Genomic DNA, 15077 nt, shown 5'->3' with positions numbered 1-15077 from the left:
GCCTAAAAGCATGTAAATGCAGCTAAACGCGTCTTGATGTGTTTAAGCGCATTTGAGCGGTAATGCATTTCAATGGTCAGTTTAAAATGATATTCTGGCAAGTGAAATCCATTAATGCTCAAATGCATCACGCGCCTAAACGTGTGTGCAATACAGGCATACCCCACTTTTAAGTACACAATGGGGTTTATTTACTAAAGCTGGAAAGTGCAAAATCAGGCTCACTTCTGCATAGAAACCAATGAGATTCCAGGTTTTATTACCAAAGCTTAATTGAACAAGCTGAGGTTAGAAGCTCATTGGTTTCTATGCAGAAGTGAGCCTGATTTTGCACTTTCCAGCTTTAGTAAATAAACCCCATTGAGTACTTAAAAGTGGGGTATGCCTGTACATGGCTTCAGGCTTGTTTTTTAAGCAGCTTTTCACCTGCCAGGAGGAGTTCTGGCTTTCAGAGGATCAAAGCAAACACTCAGTGTGTATGAGGCCTGACTATCTCAGCCAAAGAGAGGTAACAAATATACAGTATTTGTAAGGTATTTATGAACCGAAAACCCACAAAACACTAGGGGCAGAATATGGAAAACTACAGAAAATATTGCAGGAATATTTTAAAACAGATCCTTTAAAACGAATCTGTTAGTCTAAATCAGCCTTTTTCTGAGTTGCCTTCTAGTTCTTTGAAGGTTACCATGGAAAATTCCCCAAAAATTATCAAAAAGCTATTGGGTGTAAGAAGCATGAATTTTTTGTTAGACAAAGCCACAGGTTTTCCCTGCCCATTAGCTGAGTGAGGGAGAAAGGTAACCCTGGAGAAAAGGAACCCCCTGGAGTCAGTACCAGTGTGCAAAGGCATATTTACATTGTAAAAATCACCTCAAATATTGGGTGTCCTATGTGTGTGGATGCTGCTGCTTTATATAAAACTATTAGTTTCTTTGTTTTACAATTTAGAAAGGGTAGCTTCGATGTGCATAACTTTTAAACTTTAACTTTTGCCTTAAAGCGTTTGTTAACCAAAAAAAAAAAAAATGGATCCTGCTCCTTTAAAGCATGTTATATGACACAGTGCTTGTCCTGTGTCATTTGGCCCCCTGTAACACCTAAAAAACCTGGTTGATCCTGCCAGTTTGTCCCCACCCCCTGTAAACTGACCACGGTGTATCATGGCTGCTGAGACCAGACACCGTGGTCAGTTTACATGCCCCTTTCATCAGCAGCCTGCTTTCTGCTCTCCCCTCTGTTCCTGTGTCCTCCTCCCCCTTCCCTTCTCTGTCTGTGTGTGAGCCACCCCTCCCCCCTCCTGCTGCTCTCATAACACTGACCTGTATACACCATCAGCAATGCCTCCTGATGCGGTGTCCCCCTCTGTGAATGATTTAAAAATATAAATGCTGTAAATACCTAATTTAAGAGCGGAGATTGCGATCACATGACCAGCCAGCTCTCTCCTCTGCCCCTCCAGACTGACATCAGCAGAGGAATCTCAGCCCCACCCACTGCATCTCTCAGAGGAGAAAAGGAGAAAGTTGGCCAGTCATGTGATAGCAATCTCTGCAGTTAAATTAGGTATTTGCAGCATTTATTTTTATAAGTCACACACACAGAGGGGGATACTACAATAGGAGGCAGTGTTGATGGTGTATACAGGTTAGAGTGGCTTAACAACCACTTTAACTGGAAAGAGGTTAAAGTGGTTGTAAACCCTCACATATAGCCAGAAAAGCCACAACCCTTAGGTGATACACAGTGATGAAACAAATCCTCCTACATAAGTTGCACCTGCTAATCTGCAGTCTTCTCTTCTCGACATCTGTTCAAAGTGCTGAATTTATAAGCTTGTCTGAGAGTTCGGAAAAAAGGGTTGGAGAGCTGAAGTTACACTCAGCAGCGTTCAGTGAGGTGAGCTCTGAGTGCTGATTGGAGGGAGGATATATATTCCCTTCACAGAGCTCACAGGAAGAGCAGTCAATCAGCTGGAGGTCCCTCTCCTGTCACCTTTTTTCTCTTGGTGTCAGGAACACTTGTCAGAAGTGACTCATGCAGATACCAGAGGAATGGGGCAGCAGAAGGAAATTACACGTATTGCTCCTAATTGAGACAAGTACACACTATAAAAGGATATACTTTGTTCTTATTTCATTTCTGAGGTTTACAACCACTTTAAGAAACACTAAAGTCTAAAGTGCTAGTCAATGGAAACCTATGGCTCAGCAGTTCATTTTGGATCAACAGGTGTTTTTTATGTTTGTGGCCTGTAATGGTCTCAAATATTTTAATGTGGTTAGCCTTGTCTGTGGCACTAAGACAAAGAAGAAATATGATATAAACTGCGCTCACATTTATAATTATATTTTATTGGTGAAATCCCATTAAAAGAAAAATGTCATCTCATCCTCATTACTCAATATATATATTTAAAATTGGCAACTGCCATACATGTTCCTAGAAGATATATATTCATTCATCTACAGAAGCTGAACATCTTAGAAATACTAGATTAGTAAATAAATGGAAAGAAATAGGTATAGCACCTGGCATTTTTTTCTGAATTTGAGGGTTGTTTACCTCTCATATTATTATTATTATACAGGATTAATACAGCGGCAACAGTTTACACAGTGCTTTACAATTAAATGTATATGTTTTACATCATTTTGTTTGAGTGTACCACCCCACTCTTGATGTTGGGTGGTAATATAGGTAGGAAGGCAGTTAAACTGTAAGTTCACCTATTCAGAAAAAATAAAAAAAGGGAACACTGTAAATCCTCCCCACCACCTGGTTCCCACTGCTCTCCATGGTTGATAAACCGTCAGTTCTCAGGCAGGAAGTGCAGTGGTCCGCTCTTGCCCATCCCCTCTCTGCTGTGCTTCTGGGACAGATCAGAATGACTCTGATTGGTCATTGGTGCCACAGAGCATCACTCTGATCCATCCCAAAAGCCTTGCAGAAAGAAAAAGGAGAGGGAAGGTTATTCCCAGATCACTGCACTGGCTACGTAGTCACTCGCAGTTCATTATGCGTGGAGCTAATGGGGGGAAATGGTATAGTAGTAAGTGTAAGTAAACCTTTCAATTTTTTTCTGTAAAAGTGAACTAGCTCTTTAAGTTTTAGTTGTATACATTTTGGGCTTTCCCATTAAAGCGTGATGTGTAATTAGTAGCATGCAGCACTGTCCTGTAACTGACAACAGCACAGTGACTGGGATTTAAGGATTAGGGTCAGGGCCAGGTAGTAGGTTGCAAATCAGTCTACTTATAAGATCTACATGCAAACTCAAAAGTCATTATTTACCAGGTAACCACTTACTTTTCAGAACACCCTTTAAGGAAAGTTTAACCATTATGGGCACAGTTGTGTAAAAATCTCTCAAATATGTATTGGTAAACCCAGAAGACCAACATTCTCTACACAAGGGACCTGCATATATGAAAAGATTAGTCCAGTATGCCTCTTTGGAGGACACAGACAGAAACATTGATTACACTTAGTGCCCCCCATTGTTTCCCTGACAATGTGCAAGGAATAACAGATTAATATATATTGTAAATATAGAGCATTATCTTGGTTTCTTTCATGCATGGCCAGCTGTAGACATGATGATTGTCTCCTGATCCAGCTACTTTTGGCCAAATTAGAGAAAGATTGGTATGTCTAAAAGTAACTTGTTGTGGTGCCCCGAGCTACTGGAGGGAAAAGTAGATTTAATGATTGGATTTTCACTAGGTGATTCCCCTGAGAAAGAATAAGTGGGTATCTGGAATGTCCATAAACATGCATGTATATGTCATTTAATATTATTGTTGGTAGCTGGCCAATGTCCACATCCCCCCTTGGATCTAAAATCTATCCCCTAATATCCCCCTATTAGGTTTGGTTCTATGTGCTATGGACATTACAGTATATAAAAGAACTGACAACATTTATAATATGCCAACATTGTCAAAACTTTTCACACCTAGATATATACAATTTGGAAAATCATGTTTCACCAGCATGTATTGTACCAAATCCTGCTAAGGTTTAATGCATTACAGTGGCACAGCTAAAAAAAATAATAATAATAATTATATATATATATATATATATATATATATATATATATATATATATATATATATATAGATATAGATATGTCTATATATAGATAGATATATAGATATATATCCATACAGTTGTGCTCATAGGTTTACATACCCTGGCAGAATTTATGATGTCTTGGCCATTTTTCAATTTTTCAGATAATATGAATGATAACACAAAAACATTTCTTTCATTCATGGTTAGTGTTTGGCAGAAGCCATTTATTATCAATCAACTGTGTTTACTCTTTTTGAATCATAATGACAACAGAAACTACCCAAATAACCCTGATCAAACATTTACATACCCTGGTATGTTTGGCCTTGGTACAGACAGAAGGTGGGACACACAGGTTATAATGGCAATTAAAGGTTAATTTCCCCCATATGTGGCTTTTTAAATCACAATTAGTGTCTGTGTATAAATAGTCAATGAATTTGTTCACTCTCACATGGATGCACTAAGCAGGACAGACACTGAGCCATGAGGAGGTAGAAAAGAACAGTCAAAAGACCTGCGTAACAAGGTAATGAAACTTTACAAAAGAAGCAAAAGGATATAAAGAGATATCCAAAGCCTTGAATATGCCAAGCAGTACTGTTTAATCACTTATTAAAGTGGAATTCCGCTGCCGTTTTTTTTTTTTACCTGTGTCACTGGTGGGCGATTCCTACGGTGTCTTTGCAGTCACGATCGGCGTCTTTTTAACCCCCGGCGGTACTTCCTGGATGCGATGACGCTGAGCTCCCAGCATCCACCGCTCCATCTCGCACATGCTCATTGAGTGTCCTCATTGTTTTCCTTCCTCTTGCCTCGTGTGCTATAGTGGTAATGGCAGATAGAGCTGCCTGCCCATTTTCAAAATGGCAATTTCGGACACTCCCTCGTCACGTGACCGGCGTCCTCCTTCCGAAATCTCACGAGATTTCGGCATGACTGTGTCCCCCACGGATTCCTGGGAAATAGCTAAAAAAGTTCCCAGGGACCATTGCAAAGCCGATAAACATGCCTACTCCCACGGGAGGAGAGCCCGGAAGTCGGCATAAACATTCAAAATAAAAGGTAAATACTGCATATTATTTTATTTCAATGGTCAGAACTGCATCTATGTTCCAAAGCCATTTGAATAAGATGAACTTGCAAATTTCTGTACAAAACCGCTTTAAGAAGTGGAAAAATGAGGGGCTCTTTTGATACCAAGCCAAGGTCAGGTAGACCAAGAAAGATTGCAGCCACAACTGGCAGAACAACTGCTCAGGATACAAAGAAAACCCCACAGGTAACCGCAGGAGAAATACTGTATGCAGAACAGAACGCACTTCTCCAATTTACAATAGTGATTGTTCTCTCTTAGTTTCTGAAGCACACGACAGACACCTGTGTGGTGGCTCTCCAGGGACTTGGAAAATATGAGGATATCGTTGAGATAAACCACCACGCATAACTGCAACAAATTTCGGAGGACATCATTAATAAATTCCTGGAAAACTGCTGGGGCGTTACAAAGACCAAAAGGCAATATGAGGTACTCATAATGGCCTGTTCTGCTATTAAATGCAGTTTTACACTCGTCGTCCTCCTTAATCCTCACGAGATTGTATGCTCCTCTCAAATCAAGCTTTGTGAAATCCGTTGCTCCCTTGAGGTGGTCAAATAACTCTGTAATTAACAGAATTGCATAGGCATTCTTAATCGTGAAATGATTGAGACCCCTATATCCAATACAAGGTATCAGTTCACCACAAAGAAGAAACCAGCACCAGCAGGAGACAAGGATTTGTGGATGAAACCTCGAGAAAGTGCATCTGCAACACACTTCTCCATGGCCTTATCCTCCAAGACCGACAAAGGGTAAACCCGGCCATGAGGGGGTATGGCACTGGGTTGAAGGTGAATTGCATAATCATACGACCGGTGTGGAGGCAAACTACCGGCCTGACCTTTGTCAAAGACATTGCTAAAATCGCAGTACTCCTCCGGCAGGGAGGAGAATGAAGAGGTGCACAGGACCTTAGCTACCTTCTGGAAGCATGTCTTAATGCATTGTGGCAACCAAGAGAGAACCTCAGCATGGAACCAATCAAAAGAGGGGTTGTGCCTCTGTAACCAAGGATAACCAATAACCAGCAGAAACCTAGGTGAGGAAATAACCTGGAATTGGATTATCTCATGGTGAAGAGCCCCTACGGCCATGGACAATGAAACAGACATGAGTCACATGGGCAGGCTGTAGATATCTCCTTCAATGACAAGTGGAGTGTCACTCAGCTGCAGCGGAATCGAGTGCTTTGATACAAAGAGGGCATCAATAAACAGGCCTGCAGCCCCAGAGTCGATTAGAGCCTGTATCTTGACGGATGATTCAGCCCAAGAAAGGGTAACTGAAACCAGGTGCTTATCCTTCTGGATAACTGCGGACAAAACAACGCCACCTAAGGTCTGTCTGTGACAGGACCTCAAGGTTTGGGTGGGTAGGAAAAGACTTAAAAAAGTGATCTGCCTGGCCACAATAAAGGCACAATCTCTCCCTCCTCCTAAGGGTTCTCTCATCCACAGAGAGACTCGTGAAGCCCAAGTGCATGGGTTCATCTTCACAGACTGACTCGGAACCAGGAGTCATGGGAGGTGAGGGAGGCAATGGTAGGACTGCAAAGCTCAGAGACAAACGTACAGGAGGCTCCCACAAGCGCACCTTAAAGTCTGGAGTCAATGAGGATGGCAAACGTGATCAACTTCTCCAGCTCAGTGGGTATATCTCGGGCTGCTATCTCATCCTCAATGGTATCCGAGAGACCATGAGAAAAAGCAGCGACGAGAGCCTCATTGTTCCAAGCAACCTCTGTTGCCAGAGTATGGAATTCAATGGCATAATCGGCAACAGTTCTCGTACTGTGATGGTCATGAGGCACTTGGCAGCAGAAGCGGAGTATGCGGGAATGTCAAATACCCTTTTAAAAGGAGCCACAAGCTCAGGGTAACTCAAGAGAACAGTTTTTTGCATATCCCATAGAGGGTTTGCCCAGGCCAAGGCTCTCTCAGAAAGCAAAGATATCATGAAACCTACTTTGTGTCTGTCCGTGGGAAACTCCTGGGGTAGCATCTCGAAGTATATCTCAACCTGGTTCAGAAATGCTCTGCATTGGACTGGATTGCCCCCAAATCATTGGGGAAGTGGAGCAAAACCAGACATACCCCTTATGGAGGTAATACTCAAGGCAGGTGCCTGCACAATACCTGGAGTAGCAGCAGGGATGGCCTGCAATACAGGTTGTACCGGAGCAGCCACAGTGGAAGGTTCCAGGTGAACCGTGCGATTCAGGAGCGTTATTCAAAGTTCGGTAACCAAAACGGATAGTCAGACAAGCCAGAAAGTCAGAAAGCCAGGGAACAGCGTAGTGGATCAACAAGCAGGATCTGGAGCCAGAAGGAATGTTAGCCAAGCAAGTCTTTAACAGGAACACAGGAGATAGTCTCTGCAATGTTGACCAAGGCCAAAGCAGAGATCATCTGGGCTGGACGGCTTAAGTAGGCTGGACTGACAAGCAGGATATCATCAACAGGTGAGTCACTGTGGAGAGATAGGAGCTGGCAATTAGCCGACAACTGAGCGGTCAGCTCAGAGAAGGAAGGGCTGAGCCCAGCCCTGACAGACTGATAATAAATGACTTCAGCAAAACACAAACCATGAGTGAAAGAAAAGTTTTTGTGTTATCATTCATATGCTCTGAAAAATTGCCCAAAAATCATAAATTCTGGCAGGGTATGTAAACTTATGAGCACAACTATATATATATATATATATATATATATATATATATATATATATATATATATATATATACATACACACACAGTATCTCACAAAAGTGAGTACAACCCCTCACATTTTTGTAAAAATTGTATTATCTCTTTTCATGTGACAACACTGAAGAAATGAAGGAATGACAATTTGCCACAATGTAAAGTAGTGAGTGTACAGCTTGTATAATAGTGTAAATTTGCTGTCCCCTCAAAATAACTCAACACACAGCCATTAATGTCTAAATCGCTGGCAACAAAAGTGAGTACACCCCTAAGTGAAAATGTCCAAATTGGACCCAATTAGCTATTTTCCCTCCCGGGTGTCATGTGACTAGTTAGTGTTACAAGGTCTCAGGTGTGAATGGGGAGCAGGTGTGTTAAATTTGATGTTATCGCTCTCACTCTCTCATTCTGGTCACTGGAAGTTCAACATAGCACCTCATGGCAAAGAACTCTCTGAGGATCTGAAAAAGAGAATTGTTGCTCTACATAAAGGTGGCCTAGGCCAGTGATGGCGAATCTTGGCACCCTATATGTTTTGGAACTACATTTCCCATGATGTTCATGTACTCTGCAGTGTAGTTGAGCATCATGGGAAATGTAGCTCAAAAACATCTGGAGTACCAAGGTTCGCCATCAATGTCCTAGGCTATGCCAAGATCCTCAAACTGAGCTGTAGCATGGTGGCCAAGACCATACAGTGATTTAACAGGACCAGTTCTACTCAGGACAGGCCTCGCCATGGTCGACCAAAGAATTTGAGTGCACATGCTCAGCGTCATATCCCGAGGTTATCTTTGGGAAATAGACATATCAGTGCTACCAGCATTGCTGCAGAGGTTGAAGGGGTGGGGGGTCAGGCTGTCAGTGCTCAGACTATACGCCGCATACTGCATCACATTGGTCTGCATGGCTGTTATCCCAGAAGGAAGCCGCTTCTAAAGATGATGCACAAGAAAGCCAGCAGTTTGCTGAAGACAGACAAAGGACAATGATTACTGGAACCATGTCCTGAGGGCTGCATGAGTGCTGCCGGCACTGGAGAGCTAGTTTCTTGAGGGAACCATGAATGCCAACATGTACTGGGACATACTGAAGCAGAGCATGATCCCCTTCCTTCAGAGACTGGGCCGCAGGGCAGTATTCCCACATGATAACAACCCCAAAACATACCTCTAAGACAACCACTACCTTGCTAAAGAAGCTGAGGGTAAAGGTGATGGAATCGCCAAGCATGTCTCCAGACCTAAACCCTATTGAGCATCTGTCAAAAGGAATGTGGAGGAGCACAAGGTCTCTAACATCCACCAGCTCCCTGATGTCGTCATGGAGGAGTGGAAGAAGACTCCAGTGGCAACCTGTGAAGCCCTGGTGAACTCCATGTCCAAGAGGGTTAAGGCAGTTATGGAAAGCAATGGTGGGCACACAAAATATTGACACTTTGGGCCCAATATGGACATTTTCACTTAGAGGTGTACTCACATTTGTTGCCAGCGGTTTAGACGTTAATGGCTGTGTGTTGAGTTATTTCGAGGGGCAGCAAATTTACACTGTTATACAAGCTGCACTACTTTACATTGTAGCAAAGTGTAATTTCTTCAGTGTTGTCACATGAAAAGATATAACAAAATATTTACAAAAAGGGGGGTATGGGGTGTACTCACTTTTGTCAGATACTGTATATATATATATATATATATATATATATATATATATATATATATATATATATATATATACACACATATATATATATAAGTAATCAAATAACAAAAATATGAAAGAGCAAGCTTGTAAAACATATTAAATAGTAGCTTCAAGTCAAAATTTTTATTCCAAATTGGGCACAACTATTTAGAAGGGGGGGGGGGGGGGGGCGGGGCTGTCAGATGACAAAGAAGATTTTTTCCACCTCTTTAAAAAATGAATCCATAATATGAGAATTACGGAAACTGACCCTGCAGATCTCTTCAAAACATATGCTTACTGAAAATAAACTCTACTTTCCCATTAATAGTACCGCAGATGCAAACAGATACATGTTAGCCAATGCCATAGTTAAATTTTTAATGTCAACTGTTTAGTGCTTATACATCTAAGGCCTCTTTCACACGGACGGACCGTTCAGATCCGCCTGTCAGTTTTTTTAGGTGGACCTGAACAGACACTGCATAGACCCCTATGGAGCGACGGATGTCAGTGGTGACATGTCCGCTGACATCCGACCCGCACCGATCTGAAAAAGTGTGACGGAGGAAAACCCAATCTTTCCATCCATTTGCAGATCGGATATAAACGGACAGGCGGTTCGTAATCATCTGATCCCCCATAAGGGAGAGCGGCCTCTCTGACAGGTCAGTCCCTGCACAGAGTGCAGAGACGACTTGTCATCCGCTGGCTCAGTGGGGATCAACGGAGCGATCCCTGCTGAGCAGAGTACTAAAAAAGGACAGCCCAGTGTGAAAGAGGCCTTAGGCCTAATTCACAAGGGTGTAGTTAAAGTATAACTAAAGGTACAACTTTTATTTTAGTTTTGGTTTGAATGAGAGGGATTACAACCCCTGTCAGTTTTTGTACCTGCCTATGCCCCCATTAAGGAGATCCAAGCTCTATTTGTCCTGTTTACCATTATCATTGAAGCCCCATACACAGTATCAGATTTTCTGCTGATTTTTTCCTTCAGATTTACCAAAACCATATAATATGAGGTGAAACCTTAGGAGTTTCAATTGGTTTGCACTACATGGTTTTGGTAAATCTGAAGTATGAGGCTTGAGAGTGAAAGTTTAAGAAAGTCCCAAATTTTGGGCTGTCCCCAGAAAAGTAACAGAGGGGAAATCCTCCAATGGGGACACTAGCTCTGGGGGGTCCCCAACAAATTATTTTAATTTGCAGGGATTTCTTCTTACTTCCTGTTTGGCTATGGGACAGGGAGTGAAGGGAAATCTCCACAATCAAACACATATGGCGCAAACAAAAAAAATCTGACAATGGTTATAACCCTCCCTTGCTCTATCCAAAATGAAAGAAAAGGTTTTGCATGTGGTTCTACTTTAAGCGTTTTAAGCGTACACCCGTGTGAGGGCCTGCATAGGATGCATAGGTTTTTCACGCATCCTCATGATGGCAGTCCCATTCATGTCCATTGGTATGCACTTGCTGCTACAACGTATGAACACCGATCTGTCATCTCCCATAGTCAGTCCCACCCCGCCCCCCCCCCCCCCCACAGTTAGAACACACACTAGGGAACACAGTTAACCCCTTGATCACCCCCTAATGTTAACCCCTTCCCTGCCAGTGAAATTTATACAGTAATCTATGCATTTTTATAGCACTGATCGCTGTATAATTGTCACTGGTCCCAAAAATGTGTCAAAAGTGTCCGTGGTGTCCACCGCAATATCGCAGTCCCATTAAAAATCACTGATCGCCGCCATTATTACCCTGTTTCCCCCGAAAATAAGACCTAGTGTGATTGTCGGTGATGGCTGCAATAAAAGCCTTACTCCCCAAATAAGCCCTACCCTGTTTCCCCGAAAATAAGCCCTACCCTGAAAATAAGATCTACAAGGACTTTAACTTGGGCTTATTTGGGGGGTAGGGCTTTATATTGCAGCCATCACCGACAATCATGCTAGGTCTTATTTTCGGGGAAACAGGGTAGTAAAAAAAATAATAATAATAATAATAAAAATGCCATAAATCTATCACATAGTTTAAAGACACTATAACTTTTGTGCAAACCTATCAATATATGCGTATTGCGATTTTTTTTTTACCAAAAATATGTAGAAGAATACATATCTTCCTAAACTTAGGAAAAAATTAGCTTTTTAAAAAAAAAAAATTGAGATATTTATTATAGCAAAAAGTAAAAGATATTGGGGGTTATTTACGAAAGGCAAATCCACTTTGCACTGCAAGTGCACTTGGAAGTGCAGTCACTCTGAATCTAAGGGGTAGATCTGAAATGAGGGGAAGCTCTGCTGATTTTATCATCCAATCATGTGCAAGCTAAAATGCTGTTTTTTATTTTCCTTGCATGTCCCCCCCCAGATCTACACCGACTTTACTTCCAAGTGCAAAGTGGATTTTCCTTTAGTAAATAACCCCCATTGTTTTTTATTTCAAAATTGTCGCACTTTTTTTGTTTATAGCACAAAAATAAAAACCGCAGAGGTGATCAAATGCCACAAAAAGGAGCTCTATTTGTGGGGAAAAAAAAGTAAGGCAATTTTGTTTGGGTACAGCATTGCAGGAACGTGCAATTGTCAGATAAAGTGACGCAGTGCCGTATCGCAAAAAATGGCCTGGTCATTGAGCAGCCAAATCTTCCGGGGCTGAAGTGGTTAAAGACAGGAGAATTGATCAGGAAAGTATAAATAAATATTATACTTATCGGATTATTTTCTTCTGTGTTTAAATGTACTTGCTTTTATATGCATTTACTTCTATTTCGAGTATTTACACCTGAATGCTCTGAACGCAACTAACTGAGTGCACCTTAATGCAGGTAACCACACCATATGAATCAAACCATTTAAAATTATTAATTGTATTTATATGAATGAAGAAACTTTCCATGAATACATCAAGTTTCACATATGTCATTGCCAGTGTAAATGAGGCCTTAGGAGACATGTCATAAGAAGTCCAAAGCCAGGATAGAGCTCAGATAGCACTGCATTGTTTCTGATAGATTCCCATTCTTAGGCCTCATGCACACTTGAGCTCAAAAACACCTGTTTTATAGGCGTTTGACTTTTTTTCTGCCTCCAAATGCCCCTCCACGTTAGCCTGTGTGTCCCTTCACACATAGGCATTTACAGGAATTTAGTTGCAGGGGCGTTTAAAGGCAGAGAGAAAAGCGTTTACAACAGTGGCAGCTGTTGCTAAACATTTTTTTGGGGGGGGGGGGGCAAAGAACCCCCCCCCCCCCAGGTCTGCACTCACCCCTCCAGCGGTCAAGGTGCCGCAGCTTCCCTGGCTTCTCCTCCCAGCTAACCCAGTCTTCTTTAGATCCATCTCCTGTCCTGATTGGCCAGGAGGAGAAGCCGGAAACCAATAGCGAATATTGATCCGCTAGTATCAGAAGTGGGAGGGTTCGGGGCGTAGTGCTCTGCACTCCGAGCACAACCTTTTTCAAGCCAATTAGAGGCTTTAATCATGTGCGTGTAAAACACAGACAGCCCTCATAAAAAGGCATTTGTTCGGTGCCCCTCATGCAAACTAGGGGGGCGGCACTCCTGCGCCCCTTATGGACCGGCCACCAATGGTTTACAAAAGCCCCAGTGTGGATGGGGCCTTACACTCTAGCTCAGACATTCTAAACCAGCATTCCATGAAACCCAAGGGTTGCTTCAGAGGTTGTTGGGGGTTCCTTCAGCTATGGTCCAACAGAGCCAGCAACAGACACCAATGCTCATTTTTGTTAGCTGCCTGTAAGGGTTGCATTCTTGTCACTGACCACCAATGCAAATGACATTCTTCGCACTGACCCTGAATAATTCATTTTACCTGCGAATCCTCAAGACCTGAAAATTATTCCAAGGGTATCTCTGGGGCAAAAATGTTGAGAAAGGCTGCTCTAGCAACCCAGAAAAATGCCTATTTCCTTGGGAAAGTAAAAAAATCCCTCCCTTGCATTGGGGATGTCCTTGAACTGCAAGGGTTAAGTGCTCCCAGTCTATAAGACCAAGAAATCAGTTCTACCAAATGGGTCCTCCGTACCCCTTAGCAGCTGGTGCTCTCCTCTTCTCCTCTAAACTCTGACAGTGGACTGTTCCTTGGTGACCTCACATCCATTGCAGGTATATGGACCTTGTCTTCTACTTTATGATGTCAGAGGGTATCTGACCATCAGCACAGAGGGGAGAAGAGGCTGCCAACACTGATCTAGCACCACAGAGGAGCCTGTGGGTGCAGAGGATTGGGTAGGTAACACCGCTTGCCCCAGTCCCTTAGACATAAGCGAGCAGTTAACCCTTGCAGTACGGGGACAATCCCATTGCAAAGGAGGATTTTACTTTTCCCTGGAGTTCAGCTTCAAAGAGAACCTGTGAAGAGAGAAACATTATGTTCCATCAATGTTGGTTGCCTAGCAGTTCTGCTCATCCTCTGGTTTCATCCGTATCATGCATGCAGGTCATGCTTCCATGCCTTAGTAAAAAAAATTCAGACAGGGTGTCGGATAGGGTAGTGCGGGTATTTCTCGAATGACCGTACTCTCCTGGACTGCGGTAACTATAGATCCCCCTTCTCCATACACAGACATGATTAGAGAAGAAAATGGAGAGAAGAAGGAGGGAGCCCCAGGGAAGGATCTCCTGTAGGAGAGGATCTCTAGGACGATCAGGAGATGAGAGATCTGCCTGTCAGTGTCCTGATCCAGTACAGATCAGTGTACAGTGAAGGATCTTCCCCTCCTGCTGTCATCTGTCATTCCCTCTCCTCCCAGCACAATGTCACCATGCCATCCAGTATGATCAGATCCCATCCACCCATCCATCCTCCCTGCCAGGGACACATCAGATGCCATCAGACCCATCTTACATGCTCTGGCTCTCCATGGACAGAGGACAAGCTCTGATCTCCGCTCTCTCCCTCCGTCGCCATCTTCGCTCTGGAGCAGACTGGGAGTGAATGCAGCCAGAGGAGAGGAGAGGAGAGGGAGAGGAGAAGAGGACAGCCCCCACAACCAGCATAGCATTACCAACTGCCTGGCTGCTCCTCCCCCTACCTGCCACAGATTTAACCCTATCAGCCCCATCCAGATGGACTGCACTAGTCTTATTAACCCTTCAGTGCCTGGGGGCTCTGCATTCCTCCCCAGATCCAGCACACAGCCAGTTGCTGCCATCACACTGCAATAGAGGACAGTACAGAGTGTCTGCACACAACAGGCTGCCCTCTGGGCACTAGATCAGTGTGAAGGATTTACAATCCAAGCTTTCTATGAGTGCCCTGTGCTAAAAATCCTAGCCACAGCTCAATTATTCCAATGTCCAGCCTGATGTGGGGTAACTGGCATCATTTTAAAAAACAGATAAAAGAGGTAAAACCGTGAACATCATTGAGGAAAACACTGCTTGTTTTTCTCTTCCTGAACACACACATGCAGATTTCTCCCGTTTACTCACAATCCTATCATTGCTGACTTCTGATCTCCTGGATTCCTGATAGGTGTGATC

The 15077-nt window shown here is 43.0% G+C and overlaps 1 protein-coding gene across 2 annotated transcripts in view; it reads right to left on the bottom strand.

Moving 5' to 3' along the window:
- CTTNBP2 (cortactin binding protein 2) overlaps positions 1 to 14596 on the bottom strand; it is a 149321-nt gene extending 134725 nt beyond the window's left edge. For both annotated transcript variants that reach the window (XM_077468478.1, XM_077468479.1), the window contains exon 1: positions 14440 to 14596. In XM_077468478.1, coding sequence (XP_077324604.1) covers positions 14440 to 14502 — 63 coding nt within the window. In that variant the 5' untranslated portion in view covers positions 14503 to 14596. The remainder of the gene's footprint in view (positions 1 to 14439) is intronic.
- Between the last annotated feature and the right edge of the window lie 481 nt (positions 14597 to 15077).

Source organism: Lithobates pipiens, unplaced genomic scaffold (assembly GCF_037356315.1).
Source record: "Lithobates pipiens isolate NorthernLeopardFrog02 unplaced genomic scaffold, aLitPip1_a1.2 Scaffold_8, whole genome shotgun sequence".
NCBI lineage: Eukaryota > Metazoa > Chordata > Amphibia > Anura > Ranidae > Lithobates > Lithobates pipiens.
This window is presented reverse-complemented; position numbering and strand designations above follow the sequence as displayed.